Source organism: Triplophysa dalaica, chromosome 2, assembly GCF_015846415.1.
Source record: "Triplophysa dalaica isolate WHDGS20190420 chromosome 2, ASM1584641v1, whole genome shotgun sequence".
Lineage (NCBI taxonomy): Eukaryota > Metazoa > Chordata > Actinopteri > Cypriniformes > Nemacheilidae > Triplophysa > Triplophysa dalaica.
Window position 1 is genome coordinate 3,682,915 of NC_079543.1, and position 14,415 is coordinate 3,697,329.

At 37.2% G+C, this 14,415-nt stretch overlaps 3 protein-coding genes across 3 annotated transcripts; all 3 read right to left on the reverse strand.

Annotated features, from left to right (window-relative positions):
- Nucleotides 1-1,930: 1,930 nt before the first annotated feature.
- LOC130436292 (lipopolysaccharide-induced tumor necrosis factor-alpha factor homolog) lies at nucleotides 1,931-2,468 on the reverse strand (the record flags this gene model as incomplete). Its single annotated transcript, XM_056767005.1, has 2 exons — nucleotides 1,931-2,196; nucleotides 2,359-2,468. Coding segments are annotated over 2 exons (216 nt in total), but the record flags the coding sequence as incomplete, so codon positions are not given.
- On the reverse strand, nucleotides 2,378-5,050 carry LOC130411722 (uncharacterized). Its single transcript, XM_056736550.1, has 10 exons — nucleotides 5,015-5,050; nucleotides 4,279-4,379; nucleotides 4,046-4,123; nucleotides 3,852-3,953; nucleotides 3,554-3,619; nucleotides 3,000-3,098; nucleotides 2,873-2,911; nucleotides 2,730-2,798; nucleotides 2,603-2,641; nucleotides 2,378-2,507 (listed from the first exon to the last, which is right to left on the reverse strand). Exons 2-10 carry the CDS (start codon nucleotides 4,361-4,363, stop codon nucleotides 2,470-2,472), a joined length of 615 nt encoding a protein of 204 aa, XP_056592528.1. The 5' UTR covers nucleotides 4,364-4,379; nucleotides 5,015-5,050; the 3' UTR covers nucleotides 2,378-2,469.
- Nucleotides 5,051-12,767: 7,717 nt separating this feature from the next.
- On the reverse strand, nucleotides 12,768-14,305 carry LOC130436308 (LITAF domain-containing protein-like). Its single transcript, XM_056767006.1, has 4 exons — nucleotides 14,221-14,305; nucleotides 13,300-13,380; nucleotides 13,030-13,165; nucleotides 12,768-12,873 (listed from the first exon to the last, which is right to left on the reverse strand). Exons 1-4 carry the CDS (start codon nucleotides 14,303-14,305, stop codon nucleotides 12,768-12,770), a joined length of 408 nt encoding a protein of 135 aa, XP_056622984.1.
- Between the last annotated feature and the right edge of the window lie 110 nt (nucleotides 14,306-14,415).

Below are 14,415 nucleotides of genomic sequence, written 5' to 3' on the forward strand. Positions count from 1 at the left end.
CAACAAAAGGAAAGTAAAATGCCGGCAGTTCCCTCACGGTCAACTGTCGTTCACACAAACATAATAAAACCAGACATAATGTCCAGGCCTGGTCCTCTCTCGTCATACAGTCCTGTCGCTCGTCCTTGTATGATTCCGATCTCGTCCGTGAGAAATGCGAGACCGGTGCAACACACAGCTGACACTCATTATCACCCGCATCACCTGCGTCGTTCCCTCACGGCTCTCGTTCTGCCTTGCTTGTTACAATCAGTAATAATGTTCCAACTAGAGGCAAACAAATGTTGTGTTTATAATCCGGTTTATTGTCTTTGTTGAGTCGCGACGAGACGTGGCGTAATAGTGGTTGATCAAGAAAGGCCAAAACGCTCGCTTAATTTATTATGTGACCATTACCTGCTGTCATGCGACCTTGTTTGTATCTCACACAAACTGATGTAATGATGATGTATGATGTATGTGCTTGTTTGTTTAAAGTCTTTATAACAGTGTGTATAAAAGTTAAAACAGTTAGCTATAGTTTCTAACTATGTAACATAATATATTCTTAATAAAACCTTACGAATCCTTTACATTCTGCTCAAGTCGCGCTGGCAAAGTTGATGTATCGGCTTGAACATCTTCATTTTCCGTATCAGATTCAAGATGACATTTCATCACCTGTCAGTTCAATTTCTTTGGAACCTGATGTTCCGAATATGGTGAGAAGCGTTACATTTCCGTAACACAATAATAGATTTCTAGCAATCACTACGCACTGGTTAACTGGCCAATCATAGCAAACCTCTGTTTTCAGAGCGATGAGATTTGTAAAATATCAGCGAGTTTTTTAGTGAGTAGGAGCAAAGAGGAGATACAAACATGTACGGTATGTGGAAAATACAGTGTTTTTAACCTTAAATCGTATATACACATTGTATTACATCTAAATCAAACGATATTAGTAGTTTTAGCCGTGATATTTGACCCCTTTAAATGTCTCTGAGGATTTGGAACTAAATACTCACCTACAGTGACATTCCTAGGCTTTATTTTACGGCCTGGAGCCTACAAAAGATCCAGAGGTGATGGAGGGAAAGTGAAATCTGACTGATCTGTTAAAAACTCAAAGCAGATGACGAAATTGCACCATTTCGTAGGGCCTAAACATGCCCTCATGCTATATTTTACATGCATACAATTTGATTGGTACATACCAATACACACAAAAAAGTATTACAGGAACAACTCTAAACAGAAGCAACTTTCTATACGTTATTCTGCTTTCAATTTGATCTTTCTAATCACCAGCTATTGTACAGTGACAGAAAGATTTGGCAAAGGTAAAAAATCTTGTCTAAAGGGATTCTACCAAATATATTTCTCTGTGTTCATCAGAACAAAGACATTTACACAGATTTGGAACAACTCGAAGGTGAGTAAATGATGACAGAATTTTCATTTTTGGGTGAAGTGTCCCTTTAAATGACATGTCACCCATCTACAAACAAAACTAGATTAGCTAGTTCATTCGACCAAAGGACTGTGTTTAAGACCCACATAGATTGTTTCTTTTGTTTTTTTCTGGACTTGAGCATAAAGGTTTTTCAAAAGTGTGATGTGGACACATGGATGAATATCATAAACATTATAATTGTGAACAACAATTTATTAAACACAGAAAACTAAATGTATGTTGCTTGGTTATGTTAACACGATTGATAAATTCAATTCATATTTAATTCTTCTGTGATTTTTACCATTCTGTATCGTTGCCAAAGAGCTCACAGTAAAATAATGGAGACATCAGTATAAACACGTAATTATAAAATACATAGATACCTAGAATTATAGCGATGTTGTTTACCCATAGCAATACTACATATTAAATATTATTAGCGATACTAGACATGAAACAAATTCTTTTAGGAATAATATGGACAGTGAAAATATCATTGTTAACAAACAGTTGCTATGATTTTCGTTTTCTGTCATTGTGTTTACTATTAAGTAACGGCCAGTACAGGGTAAAACACATTTATGGGATGTATTTGGTTTGTGTTTGTCTCCGTGGCTCTCTTTGTCATGATTGTCATGTTCTTTAGGAAAAGCTACATTCGTTTATGTATATAGAGTATGGTCTTGCACTGAGGACAGCGATGCTCTACGTCCTTGCAACCGTCCACAAAGAACGGAATCAAACAACAAGGCCAAATCCTGCAGGACACAACAGAAACTGTGTCAGTGTGTTGACCGAATGCATTTTTCATTGGACTGCAAATGAAATTCTTAATCTATGAACGGCCCTGCCTGTAAGTGAGCTGTTCAGAAATTTTGTCGACAGTCGATGCGATATGATGGTAAATATGGTTTTCTTACCCAAAAAAGCCTAGAACGCCGCAGATGGCCCAGACGAACATGCCGTTGACGTATGTTGTCTCTGTGACAATCTGTTGTTGGCAGTGAGGGCATCTCGATTGCCCGGGTACGTCACTCAATTCTGCAGGGCATAGCGACAATGGGCATGCCTATAGGCCGAAAACAAAAATAACATACAAAATACATACATTTTTTGCATAATTTAATCATTTGGATGATAAAAACTAGCAAAACTATAGCTCACCTACACCTGGCATAGGTTGCAAAGGATGGATTGCTAAAGCTAAAAAAATATATAAAAAATCTATTGGATTTTTGTTTAGTTACAATTCATTTTGGATTTGTAGTGAAACTATTATAATGGCTCTCACGTGCGCCAGGCATAGCTGTAAACTGGAGTGGATGAATCATAGGAGATGCCCCCTTGACTGTTTGGGGTGCTGGAGGAGAAAGAAAAACCAATAGTTAAAAATCACAAAGGACTGTTTGATATAAAAAGCTTTTATGACTTTACCTTGTGCAGGTGGCGGGGGGTAAAATGAGGTCATTTGAGCTGTAAAATTAAATCAAAGCACATGGTAAAATCAAAGATGTTATACAGATAGTGTTATAATTCAAAGAAATAACACAATAATGCTCACCTGCCCCGGGTATCGGTGGATACTGGACTGTCTGAGTCATGGGGGCTGCACCCGGGACTGCTTGTGGATCATATGGTGGAGGAACAACAACCGCGGACGCTAAAATAAACGAAATGATAAAAAAGATCAAAACCGAATATGTGGAAAACATGAAAAAAAAAACAATATAATGGTTCTGAATGGTTCTTTGTTGAACAAAAAATTATTTTTCTATGGCATCATCCTATAAAGCACCTTTATTTTCACGAATGTGTTTTTACCGTGTGGAACACACTGGTGGAGATCCGAAATGTTTCGGACAAAGAATGTTGACTGTATGGAGCCATCTTTGGGTGAACGTCCCTATAAAGTACAGGCTCTGTCCCAAAAGTTATATATCAAGTCCCCAGGGTTTGATATAATGAGGTAGTTATTTAAATTGGGCTCAGGAGGGTCAAACTGACACAAATCGAGCTACAATTTAAAAAAATGTACATTGAGAACCTAAAAGTTAATTTCTAAGAACTGTAAGCCAATTTTCAAACTCAGAAACTGAGACAAGCAGCATAGCTCACCGGCAGCAGAAACAGCTCCAGGTTGGACTGGTTCTGGTTCATTTGGCGAAGGAGGGACTGTTGTTGCTAAACCAAATGAAACAAAACAATGTTTGTAAAAATAAATTAAAATACATTTTGAAAATGCACACTGTCAAATATCAACTACTGTCTAGTGAAGATTGTTGTTCTTCAATACTCTCAAAACAGAGTTCTGGAATGTTGTTGGGGTTCTTTTTGCTTCATGTGATCGTTGACTGTGATTGCATGAAAAACATAACAAAATAAAGTAAAGTGAAACTAATGCATCAACATTCACCTTCACCAACCGTAGATAAAGACGAGTCTGTTTGAGTTAAAGCAGGTGCAGGTATGATTGGAACTTGTGCGGGTTGTGGGGTGTAGACTGTTGGCATTTGACCTTGAAAAAAAATCAAATCATAATTGGCTACTCAACCAACAGAATCATGAAATCATATCATCACTGCATCAGTTGCAGATTTTGATGCATACCTAAGTCAGGTGCAGCTGATATCTGGACATTAAGAGGCGCTGGGGTGTCTTGTGGGATGTAAATGTTGGTCATTGGAACTGTAAAAAAAGTTTAAAATAACAAAGAACTAGAAAACCAGTTCATCAACACATGGCTATTTACGGTACATAGTTATTATGCTACAGTCAAACTCCAACATTTCGAAGAATAGTTTCACTTTGTGAGATGGAGACAGATGAGAGGCTCATCCTACCTGGTTGAGGAAGGTTAGCAAACTGCTGTAAGGGGTAGGAACCTTCGGCCTCGACCGGTGTAGCGGTGTTGTGTTTAATTTTCATTATCAACAATCTGTGACTAGGCCACAAGAACAAAAACAAGACAGAGTTTAGTTATATTTTAAATCTATCTTTGAAAATTTCACAGTGTGAATGATGGAAAAAACATTGCAAGGTAATACAAAAAAACGGTATATTTTCATAGTCTGAAGATCTTTAAATGCATAGAACCTTTTGTGCAACAGAAACGTTTGGTGGATGACAAAAATGATTGAGGAAGCTATAGAGTATATGAAATGTAAATGTATGAGATAACAAAACATGTCAATTTTTAACAATTGTTTTTATCTGAAACCTGAAAAACAATCTTCTTGACGTGAAATGTTTGTTGTAGCGAGCAACCCCAGAAAAACAACATAGCTTCTGTGTGGTGTACAAAAAAATATTATTCTATAAATACCATAACATAAATACTCACAGTATGTACATGCAACTGTTTAATTGGGTTTTTGTAGTTTATAATGTTAAATCCCAAACCATCAGTCAGGGTTATACCTGTTGTTCTAGTATCTGTGCTTAATTTAACTACTATAATAATCGTGTGATTTCAATAAAAATGTGTCGCAGTCTAAAAAAGGCAGTGTTACAGATGTACCCAAGCCTAAAATGAGGCAAAATATTTTCTTCTTTAATTTCTTCAACAAAAGCACATACCTGTGTAAACTCTAATGTCTCTTCTTAAGAACTCACCGGAGGAGTATAGACAGAATACAGGTGAAACTAACTTACAGAGAGATATGATGACGGGGTGGAGCAATAGAACTTGAAAATCGAAAAGATGAATAAATACGTCATATACAGTATGTAAAATATAAAATGCTTCCAATGTTGAATATTTATTGTAATATTATTGGAGACCAGGGGCGTCACTAGGCCCTTTTTAGGGGGGCTTTAGTCCCCCTAAACATCTGCCCAGCCCCCCTAAAAAAATTATTTGATTAATTCATTTGTGATCGCTTCAGTCCCCTTTAAAAACTAATTTGAAAGGGTGGCGTGTCAAGTTTCGGCTCCTCCACTGATCTAAGTCTACATGGATTCAGCGCGTTATTCAATCCGCAGGGGCGCCGAGCGGAGCGAACAACATAGAGTACAAGGTGTGTGTGTGCATTATTGATAGATTGCTATGATATGACATCTACATCGGTGCAGTTCTTGTTATTGCAGTTTACATAATGTTACTGGACCAATACACGGGTCGGTTTCTCATCCAATACGTCTTCGCTGCGTTCACCTTCAGCCCTTATCACAGTGTGATAGTTATTTTTCTTCCAACAAAAATGAAGCGATTAACACCCATGAAAACATACTTTAGAAAACAAACATGATTTATTTTAATGTACTTTTTAAAATGTAAAACATATTATTGTGTATCTCGGCATTACATTATGCAGCCATGCAAAGAAATGGATAAATACACACATCATTTTCTGAAAGCAACAAATGGCACAGAGAGAGAAACATCATGTGCAGTTATTTTGTTTTGTTTTATTGAATACATTTTTTTGTATTAAGTAATAATGAATCTTTAGTGTATCATGATACATTAGAGTAAGAGTAGAGTAAAGGGATTTTGGTTTTATTTTAAGTAATTGATTTATAGAAGTGGCAAATTTGATAATTCATGTTGTTATTTTTAATAAATAGAAATAAATGTAGAAGAGATTAAACATATTGCCAATAGACAATTACATTAATACATGTTTTGTCTATATTCTTAATGAATATTAGCTGGTTAGTTAAATGATTTGAAATTAAATACATTTTCAGGGGGTGACTTGATGTATAACCAACTGTATTGTTGATTATAAAGGCTAAAAAGCTAAAAAAATTAAATAATTTATATTTCATTGTAGATGGATATACAACATTTTTTCTTGTCGTGCGGGAGTAGGTCTGCAAATGAGCAGTCAGGTGAGAATAGAACGTAGACAGCCTCTCACACACAATACCACTGTGTTCCCAAGATGCAGTCATTGAACCCTTATGTTGTTTAATTGTCTGCCAATTTCCACGTACATTTCATAAGAAAATGCAGTGGTATCGTCAAAGGATAAACATGAATGTCCTGACATTATTGACACTCAACAAGAAATTATTAATTGTCTTTCAGTCAACTGAACTGAAATATATGTTTTGGTTTCTCAGAAAAGTCAGTGCAAAAGAGATTGAAGTGGAGGAAGAGCAGATTGAAGAAGGCACAACAGAGAAAGGGCAAGATCATGATCCAGGTGAGAAAGTGAACAGAGATGTTTTGGATAATTTGTCTGGTCAGTTAATAAATACAAACAAAGTTAAGATTTCTTTAGTTACCAAACTCCTATTTGTACGTGATTGTCAGATTACAGGGACAGAGAGAGCATGAAGAAGAGGATGACATGAGTCAGGAGAAAGAGCACAGACATACAAAGAAAGAAATGTCAGATGAAGGACAGACAGCAGCTGCACCTTTAGATCAGTTTGACTTAGGTGAAAAGGACACAGGCCCAAAACAGGCAAAATTACACTATTATCCCCAGGAGAACTTTGGCTTACAAAAAAAGATCATTCCAGCAAAACTGGTTTCAAACTTTTGCTTGGCTTGAGTAGTCACAGAAGACCGATTCTGCCTACTGCTTTGCTTGGCGTGTTTTTGGTAAAAACTTGAAGCATGATGTATTTGTGAGTAGTGGATACAAAAACTGGAAAAAGGCACTCAAAGCATTTCACAAACATGAGGGGCCTCAGTCACACAAGGATTGTATTGTCTCCTGGAAAAGTTACAAGGCTAGTGCATTACAGGGAAATGTTATACAGCAGATTGAAGCAGCAAATGCAGATGAAATTAGACAAAGAAGGGAGTATATGCGACGTGTTGCGGCTGTGACCTGCATGTTGGGGAAGCAAGGGCTACCATTAAGGGGTCATGATGAAACAGCAGAAGGTTATAATAAGGATAACTTCATGGAATGCATGGGGCTTTTGCAGAAGTTTGATCCTTTCTTGCAGCATTACACACCCCCATCAAACAGCACCTACCTCTCCCCTGTCAGTCAGAATGAAATGATAGAGTGTTGCTCGAAGGAGGTGACAGCAACTTTTATCAAGGAAATGCATGAGTCAAAAATGTTTGCCATTATGGCAGACTTTAGATTAGATTAGATTCAACTTTATTGTCATTACACATATACAAGTACAGTGTAACGAAATGTAGTTTAGGTCTAACCAGAAGTGCAATTAGCAAGTGCAGGATATACAGTGTGAATAAATACAGAATACAATATTAGGAAAATACTATACAATGGGCATGTACTATGAAAATATGACAATCGTTATGTACTATGAACAATATAAACAGAAGGCTATATACTGTGAACATTAATGTACAGGTGGTTATGAACGGATAACAATATAGACTATACAATAGTGCAAGTGACTTGAGTGTGCATTGATTATAGACATTAGCTATTAAAGTTACAGTGCAGTAGATGAGTTGATGCGGTTATTAAAGGTACGGTGCAGTACATGAGTTAATGCAGTTATTGGAGTTATAGTGCAATACATGAGTAGATGCAGTTATAGATTTACAGTGCAGTAGATGAGTTAATGCAGTTATTGAAGTTATAGTGCAATACATGAGTAGATGCAGTTATACAGTTACAGTGCAGTAGATGAGTTAGTGCAGTTATTGAAGTTACAGTGCAGTAGATGCGTTAATGCAGTTATTGAAGTTGCAGTGCAGTAGAGAGAGTTAATGCAGTTATTGAAGTTGCAGTGCAGTAGATGAGTTAATGCGGTTATTAAGGTTACAGTGCAGTAGATGAGTTAATGAAGTTATTGGAGTTATAGTGCAATACATGAGTAGATGCAGTTATAGATTTACAGTGCAGTAGATGAGTTAATGCAGTTATTGAAGTTAAAGTGCAATACATGAGTAGATGCAGTTATACAGTTACAGTGCAGTAGATGAGTTAGTGCAGTTATTGAAGTTACAGTGCAGTAGATGCGTTAATGCAGTTATTGAAGTTGCAGTGCAGTAGAGAGAGTTAATGCAGTTATTGAAGTTGCAGTGCAGTAGATGAGTTAATGCGGTTATTAAGGTTACAGTGCAGTAGATGAGTTAATGAAGTTATTGAAGTTATAGTGCAATAGATGAGTAGATGCAGTTAGTTATGCAATAGATGCAGTAATGCAATAGATGAGTTACAGTACAGTAGAGAAGTTGGTGCAGTTATTGAAGTTACAGTGCAGTAGATGAGTTAATGCAGTTATTGAAGTTATAGTGCGATAGATGAGTAGATGCAGTTAGTTATGCAATAGATGCAGTAATGCAATAGATGAGTTACAGTACAGTAGAGAAGTTGGTGCAGTTATTGAAATTACAGTGCAGTAGACGAGGTAATCTAGTTATGAGAGTAGTCCATTAGTGCAAATGAGCATTCAGTGTAATATTCCTGGTGTGCAAGTGAGCAGTATAGAGTGCAAATGATGCTGTGTGTGTGTAAACAGTCCGGTAGAGCAGATAACATGAAGTACTGGTGTGTACAGTTCAGTCATGCATGGCAGCCCTGTAGTGCAATGTAAACAATGTAATAGCAAAAGGGGTCATGATGAGGCCAGAGGCCAGAGATGGAGACACTGAATAGCTATCAATCTGTGTGAGGTATGTCACTGAGGGAACAGTTAAAGAGAGATTCCTGTCCCTGACAGAGCTGAGAAGTTTCGACGCATATCAATAACAGAAGCATTAGAGGGAAAATTACAAGAAGAAGGAATTGCTCAAATGAAGTGTGTTACTTCATTTGCCACATAGGCCACATAGGAGAATCAGCACAGATGCCGAACAAGTCAAAACAAAGTTACTATATCCATGTCTAGAAAGAATGATAACTGAACTGGAGAACCGTTTTTCTGCTGTAAATGCTGCATTGCTTCAAGGTATTCAAGCATGTAGTCCAGTGTCCGAAAACTTCCTGTCTGAGCCACATTTAGAAGAACTATTACAACCCTACAACATTAATTTGAAGACAGAGGAAGTCATGGTAGCAAGGCACTTTTTGATTCGTAAAAAGCAAGCTGGTGCAGCTCCACAGGACATGGTTTCACTTTATAACCTGCTGGATTCTGAAATGTTTCCATCACTGAAATCTGTCATCCAGGTTGCCCTCACTGTACCTGTTAGCAGCTGTTCGTGCGAGAGGTCTTTCAGTGCTCTTCGTCGTCTCCGCAACTGGCTAAGGAGAACAATGGGTCAGAGCAGGCTCCATCAACTGGCAGTTAACTGGCAGAAAGATGTAGTTGAGCAATTGGACCATGATAAAATTATCAACAGGTTTGCTACTCTTAACACAGGTTGATGCTCCCAATGAAAGACCAGTAACTGGGCTGCAAAAACTTTGTCCCTGTGTTTCACAAGCTGCTTCATTTTCACATGTTTTTCATTCAGTCTGATAGTTAACCACAGCCCCTACTTAATCCATTGTTCAGCCTCATACCTGTGTTGTTTATATTGCTGATATGGATAGTCAAAGTTTATGGTTTTCTGGTTAAAAGTTTATTTTATTTTGTCAGAAAAATTCCTTATCTATGGTTTCTATTTGAGCATAGAAATGCAAACAGTAAAATGTTGTATTTGTACTGGAAACGTGTGTACTTGTGTTTTTACAGTGAATAATGAATCAGGAAGTCTTCATTGTAAAAAAAATCTACATTCCCAACTCAAATTTTCTAGTGGCTGGTGACATCAAAATGTTTCAAAAACAATTTACAGTGTTGTATATGGCTCAGTCAGTACTCCTACTCCCATATATGAAACGCGGGAGTGTTATACAATGAAATAGTGGATAGCAATAAGATTAGTAGTATACAACCCTACCCTAATAGTCAAATAATATTTTTTTAATCATACCCTTATTGGGGGCTGAGCCCCCCTAAAATGAAAATCATAGAATCGCCCCTGTTGGAGACATTTTGAAAATAGTTTTGATGGACAACGCAAGTAAATATTTATTTTTTATTTGAAAATGCTATGAAGTTTGACAGAATCTAAATGGGTTGTAAATGTTACAATTAGTCTCTAGATATCATGTCGTTAGAGTGGATCACACTAGTCTGTGACACAAATGCAAACTTGTTCGCTTTACTTTAGTTTAAGTTTAAATAATAGGATAGTGAAACTTTGAACAAGTGGCTGATTTCAGGCAGAGCTCCAGCTTCTTTTATAATGTAGGGGGCGGGACACTTCTAAATATCATTTGATAGGAGAGACAATCTGATGACAATCTAAAGTGCAGAGTTTTTTACATCTTCTTAATGTACATTTTATCATTGTTTTGAAGCACACAAGTTTATCCGATAACATTAAGGATAGATCACTAATTATTTTACTCATTCGAAAAGCCACAAAACTCTCTAAAGATGAGGTAACACATGCAGTTTCCGCAAATCTCATACTGATCCTGAGTACCTATACGATAGTATTGTATACTTCGTATCTTCAAAAAAATCGCCCTCAAGTACCTTTCTACCATCATATTAAAAATGATGGTTTCCCAGATGATTTCCCTTCACGAAACGTCAGCATCTTACCAGGAGACGTTTTTTTGTAATTATGCACTTAAAGAATTCTTAGATAGGTGGAGCCCATAGACTCCCATTACATGAAGCAGAGAGGGCTGTGGATTTACCAAACAATTTTCTTTATGGTTCTACACAAGAAAAAATATCACCTACATCTCGGAAGGCCTGGAGGCTGAGTAAATAAACAACAAATGTGAGTTTTTGGCTGAACTATCCCTTTAATGCATTTGTAAAGGTGTTAGATTTCTCACAGCATTCCATTCTGAAAAACTGCACAATATTTTAATAATGTTGTAATATAATGTTGGCATTCAGAATGAGGGTTGATCAAACAATTGAGACATTCTGTCCCCATTACATTATGTAATTTTTTTGTACATTTTTATGCATTTGGGAGACGCTTTTATCCAAAGCGACTTACATTGCAATAAACTATACAATTGTTTCTAAGTATGTGCAATCCCTGGGATTGAACCCATGACCTTGATGTTGCTAGTGCCATGCTCTATGATAAATTCCTCAAGCTTAGTACTGGAAAGATGATCAGAGACATGCACAGACACATCTATTGAAAAGTAATGTGAGCAGAATGACAGTTGCAATCTCTTATGCCCTCTTGTGTTCAAATAAAATGGCATACTAATGTTTACATCAGTTAGGAACACAGTATTGGTGTTAAAGATCTGTGTAGGGCTGATTAATTGAGTATAATCATCACAATATTAATCCGTTGACAGCAAGCACAATACGGTCAGATATTTTTCATTTTTAGCATGTCGCAAAAGTTCAGTGACAGAATAATCATGATTATGTTGCTTATGTGTTGTGGTGCTGAACACTCCAATGTTAAATGCTCCCAAAGCGTCAGATGGTTTCATCTGTTTCAGATCGGAAAATCTGATGGATCTACACTTTGGACAGATCTTTTTAACCTGACCATAACACCTGTATTAACACCTTCATTGGTGAGATAAAGAATATCGGATCTCATGGTTGTTCATGTTCCGGTGTTACTTTAAACTATAATGCAAGTTGGCATGTTAATTAATAATCATGATCTAAATCTACAAATGTGAAACTGCATGTCTTTGCTGAATACACTGACCACACACACAACCGTTAATAATCATATTTGTTTGAAAAAAAGGCCTTTGAGATGTTTTTGTAATTATACAATTTATTCAAACATAAAGAATCCATAATACATATATTGCACAAAAATGCGAACAGAATGTAAAATATTTAAGTATTTTAAAATGTTAAAGTATTTTAAGACATCACACTTCTGGATGAACTGTTCATAGCAGTGGAAAGAAATTTTGTGGCTGAAATACAAATATTACATCTTTGGTGCAGTTCTGAGCCTGTATTCTTAAAGTTTCTAAAAATTCCTCTAAGAAAGCTCTTAATTTAGCTTAAAAACTTCTACGTAGAAGTCTTAGCTTTAAAGCGATTCAGGACCAATCGCTATAACATTTTGCATTGCATCAAAGCAGCTGTAAAAGAAAAACAAAAGTTGAGGACACCAAAAAAATCAGATTCTCACTTTTCGTGTTTCGTCCGCCATCTCTGCTGCTAAAGGAACTCTTAAGTCTCTTAAAAGTCCTCCTCGTAACTCCAAAACTTTTTGACCTTAAGAGCTCTTTAAAGTGTTAAGATGCTTTATGAATTACTTTTCTCTGTACTAGGATCTTCTCTGTAATTTTAAGAGGAAATGCCCACATTTCTAAGAACTTTCTTAGAAATTTGTCACTAGGAACAACTCTTTGTGCCAAGATTGTTCATGAATACGGGCCCTGGTCTATGCATTCTCACCTTAAGTATAGTTACTGGTGATGTGTTTCAGAACAGGTTACATGCGTTTGTACAAGTGAACGACACTTTTGCAGTTTGGGCAGCGATGCTCTACATCTTTGCAGGCGTCAACACAGAAGGGAATCAAACAACAGGGCCAAATTCTGCAAGACACAAGGGAAACTCTCTCAGTTTGTGCATTGTGAAGTGTGTTTTCTAAATTGAACCTCATAGACGTTTTTGTACATTTTCAGTCCCACTACGCAACCTCAGAATGTTAGTATCTCATTTGTGTGATAAAAGTAAATGTGGTTTCTTACAGCGAAATAGCGAGACTTCCACAGATGGCCCAGGTGAGCAGGCCGTTGACATATGCTGTCTCTGTGATGATTTGTTGCTGACACTGAAGGCATCTTATCTCCCCTGGTACATCACTCAGGCCGGATGACACAGCCACTACCAACAACAAATGTATATGTATATATGTATGTTACAAACACCCAGCTTTTTATGTATCCTGAATGGCAAAGTTCTACCGGCTGGGTTGCATCAGCGTTTATGTTTAAGTAATCAAATGCATTTATGCTCACCTACAGGAGGTGCAGGTGGGACTCCAGAATTCAAAGCTATCACCTGATTGGGCTGAATGGGGTAAACTGAACCCATCACACCTGTGAAAAAGGGTCACATACAATTAAAACAATAATTTTATTTGAGCTGACAAGTATGTTCCAGGATTTTTTTTATAAAAGATAGACACAGCTTGTTTCCAAAATCATACGGCGCGTGCGGGGGGATGTGTCAGGATCCTGTCCTTACTGTCCTGTGTTTTCGCGCCTTGTGGACAGGGTCGTGACAGTACCATTTCTTGTGTGTGTGTTATATCTTGTGTGGAGACATGTGTCTGTATGTTTTCACATTCAGCGTCTGTCCTCTTGTCTTTCGTTAAGCTCCACCCCCTTGTCTCTCCGTTAATCCCCATTGTCAACAGAACACAGACATCAGTTTCAAACGATCTCCAAATCCAGCGTTATGTCCACTGTTTATATAACATTCATCACCCTAATGCAGTGAACAAACAAACACCTGAACTTCATGAACGTATGCTCTCGCTCTCTCCTGCTTACAAGTGAAAGTGGCGCATGCTACTTCTCCTCCTCTCCTTGCTGCCGTGTGACCATGCAGCGTGCTCTTTCAATAAATGTTTTGTCTAAAAGGTTTTTTATGTTAGAAAAAAACTATGTTCCGGTGTTTTTTATGTACCGAAACCTATACAATCGCTGTGGGAGTGTATCGAGCACAGAAATACGTAATACACCCAACTCGTTTTTGACAAGTTGACCATGTTAAGCATGAGAAGACAGCACATTTAACATTGTAAAGAAGTCAGAATGCATGAAACACTGTTGCTGCGCCGCTTAAAGCATTGTATACTGTTGCTTAGATATCACAAATAAACTTGAAATCTAAACTTGCCAGGCAAAAAATCAGGCTGGCACAGAAAAACTCACCTGGTTGAGGTTGATAACAAACTTGTTGACCAGGGTCGGAAACCTGAGACTTAGGATATGGAGGGGGCTTGGTTCCTATGTCCATTATTAAAGGTCTGTAAAAGCGACAGAATTTAATTTAGTCTCTGTTCCTGTGCAGTTCATCTATATTGACTTAAGCTCACTTAGCAGACAAGCAGTTCTGCACAACTTTTA

Bases quoted from the DNA above. Each gene is read 5' to 3' on its own strand.
- LOC130436308 (XM_056767006.1), bottom strand. From the start codon at position 14,305: ATGGACATAGGAACCAAGCCCCCTCCATATCCTAAGTCTCAGGTTTCC. The intron at 13,381-14,220 runs GTGAGTTTTTCT...CCTTTTTCACAG, and splicing joins TTGTTATCAACCTCAACCAG to GTGTGATGGGTTCAGTTTAC. The intron at 13,166-13,299 runs GTGAGCATAAAT...TGTTGTTGGTAG, and splicing joins CCCACCTGCACCTCCTGTAG to TGGCTGTGTCATCCGGCCTG.
- LOC130411722 (XM_056736550.1), bottom strand. From the start codon at position 4,363: ATGAAAATTAAACACAACACCGCTACACCGGTCGAGGCCGAAGGTTCC. The intron at 2,799-2,872 runs GTAAAGTCATAA...TTTCTCCTCCAG, and splicing joins CCCCCCGCCACCTGCACAAG to CACCCCAAACAGTCAAGGGG. The intron at 2,508-2,602 runs GTGAGCTATAGT...TTCGGCCTATAG, and splicing joins GCAACCTATGCCAGGTGTAG to GCATGCCCATTGTCGCTATG.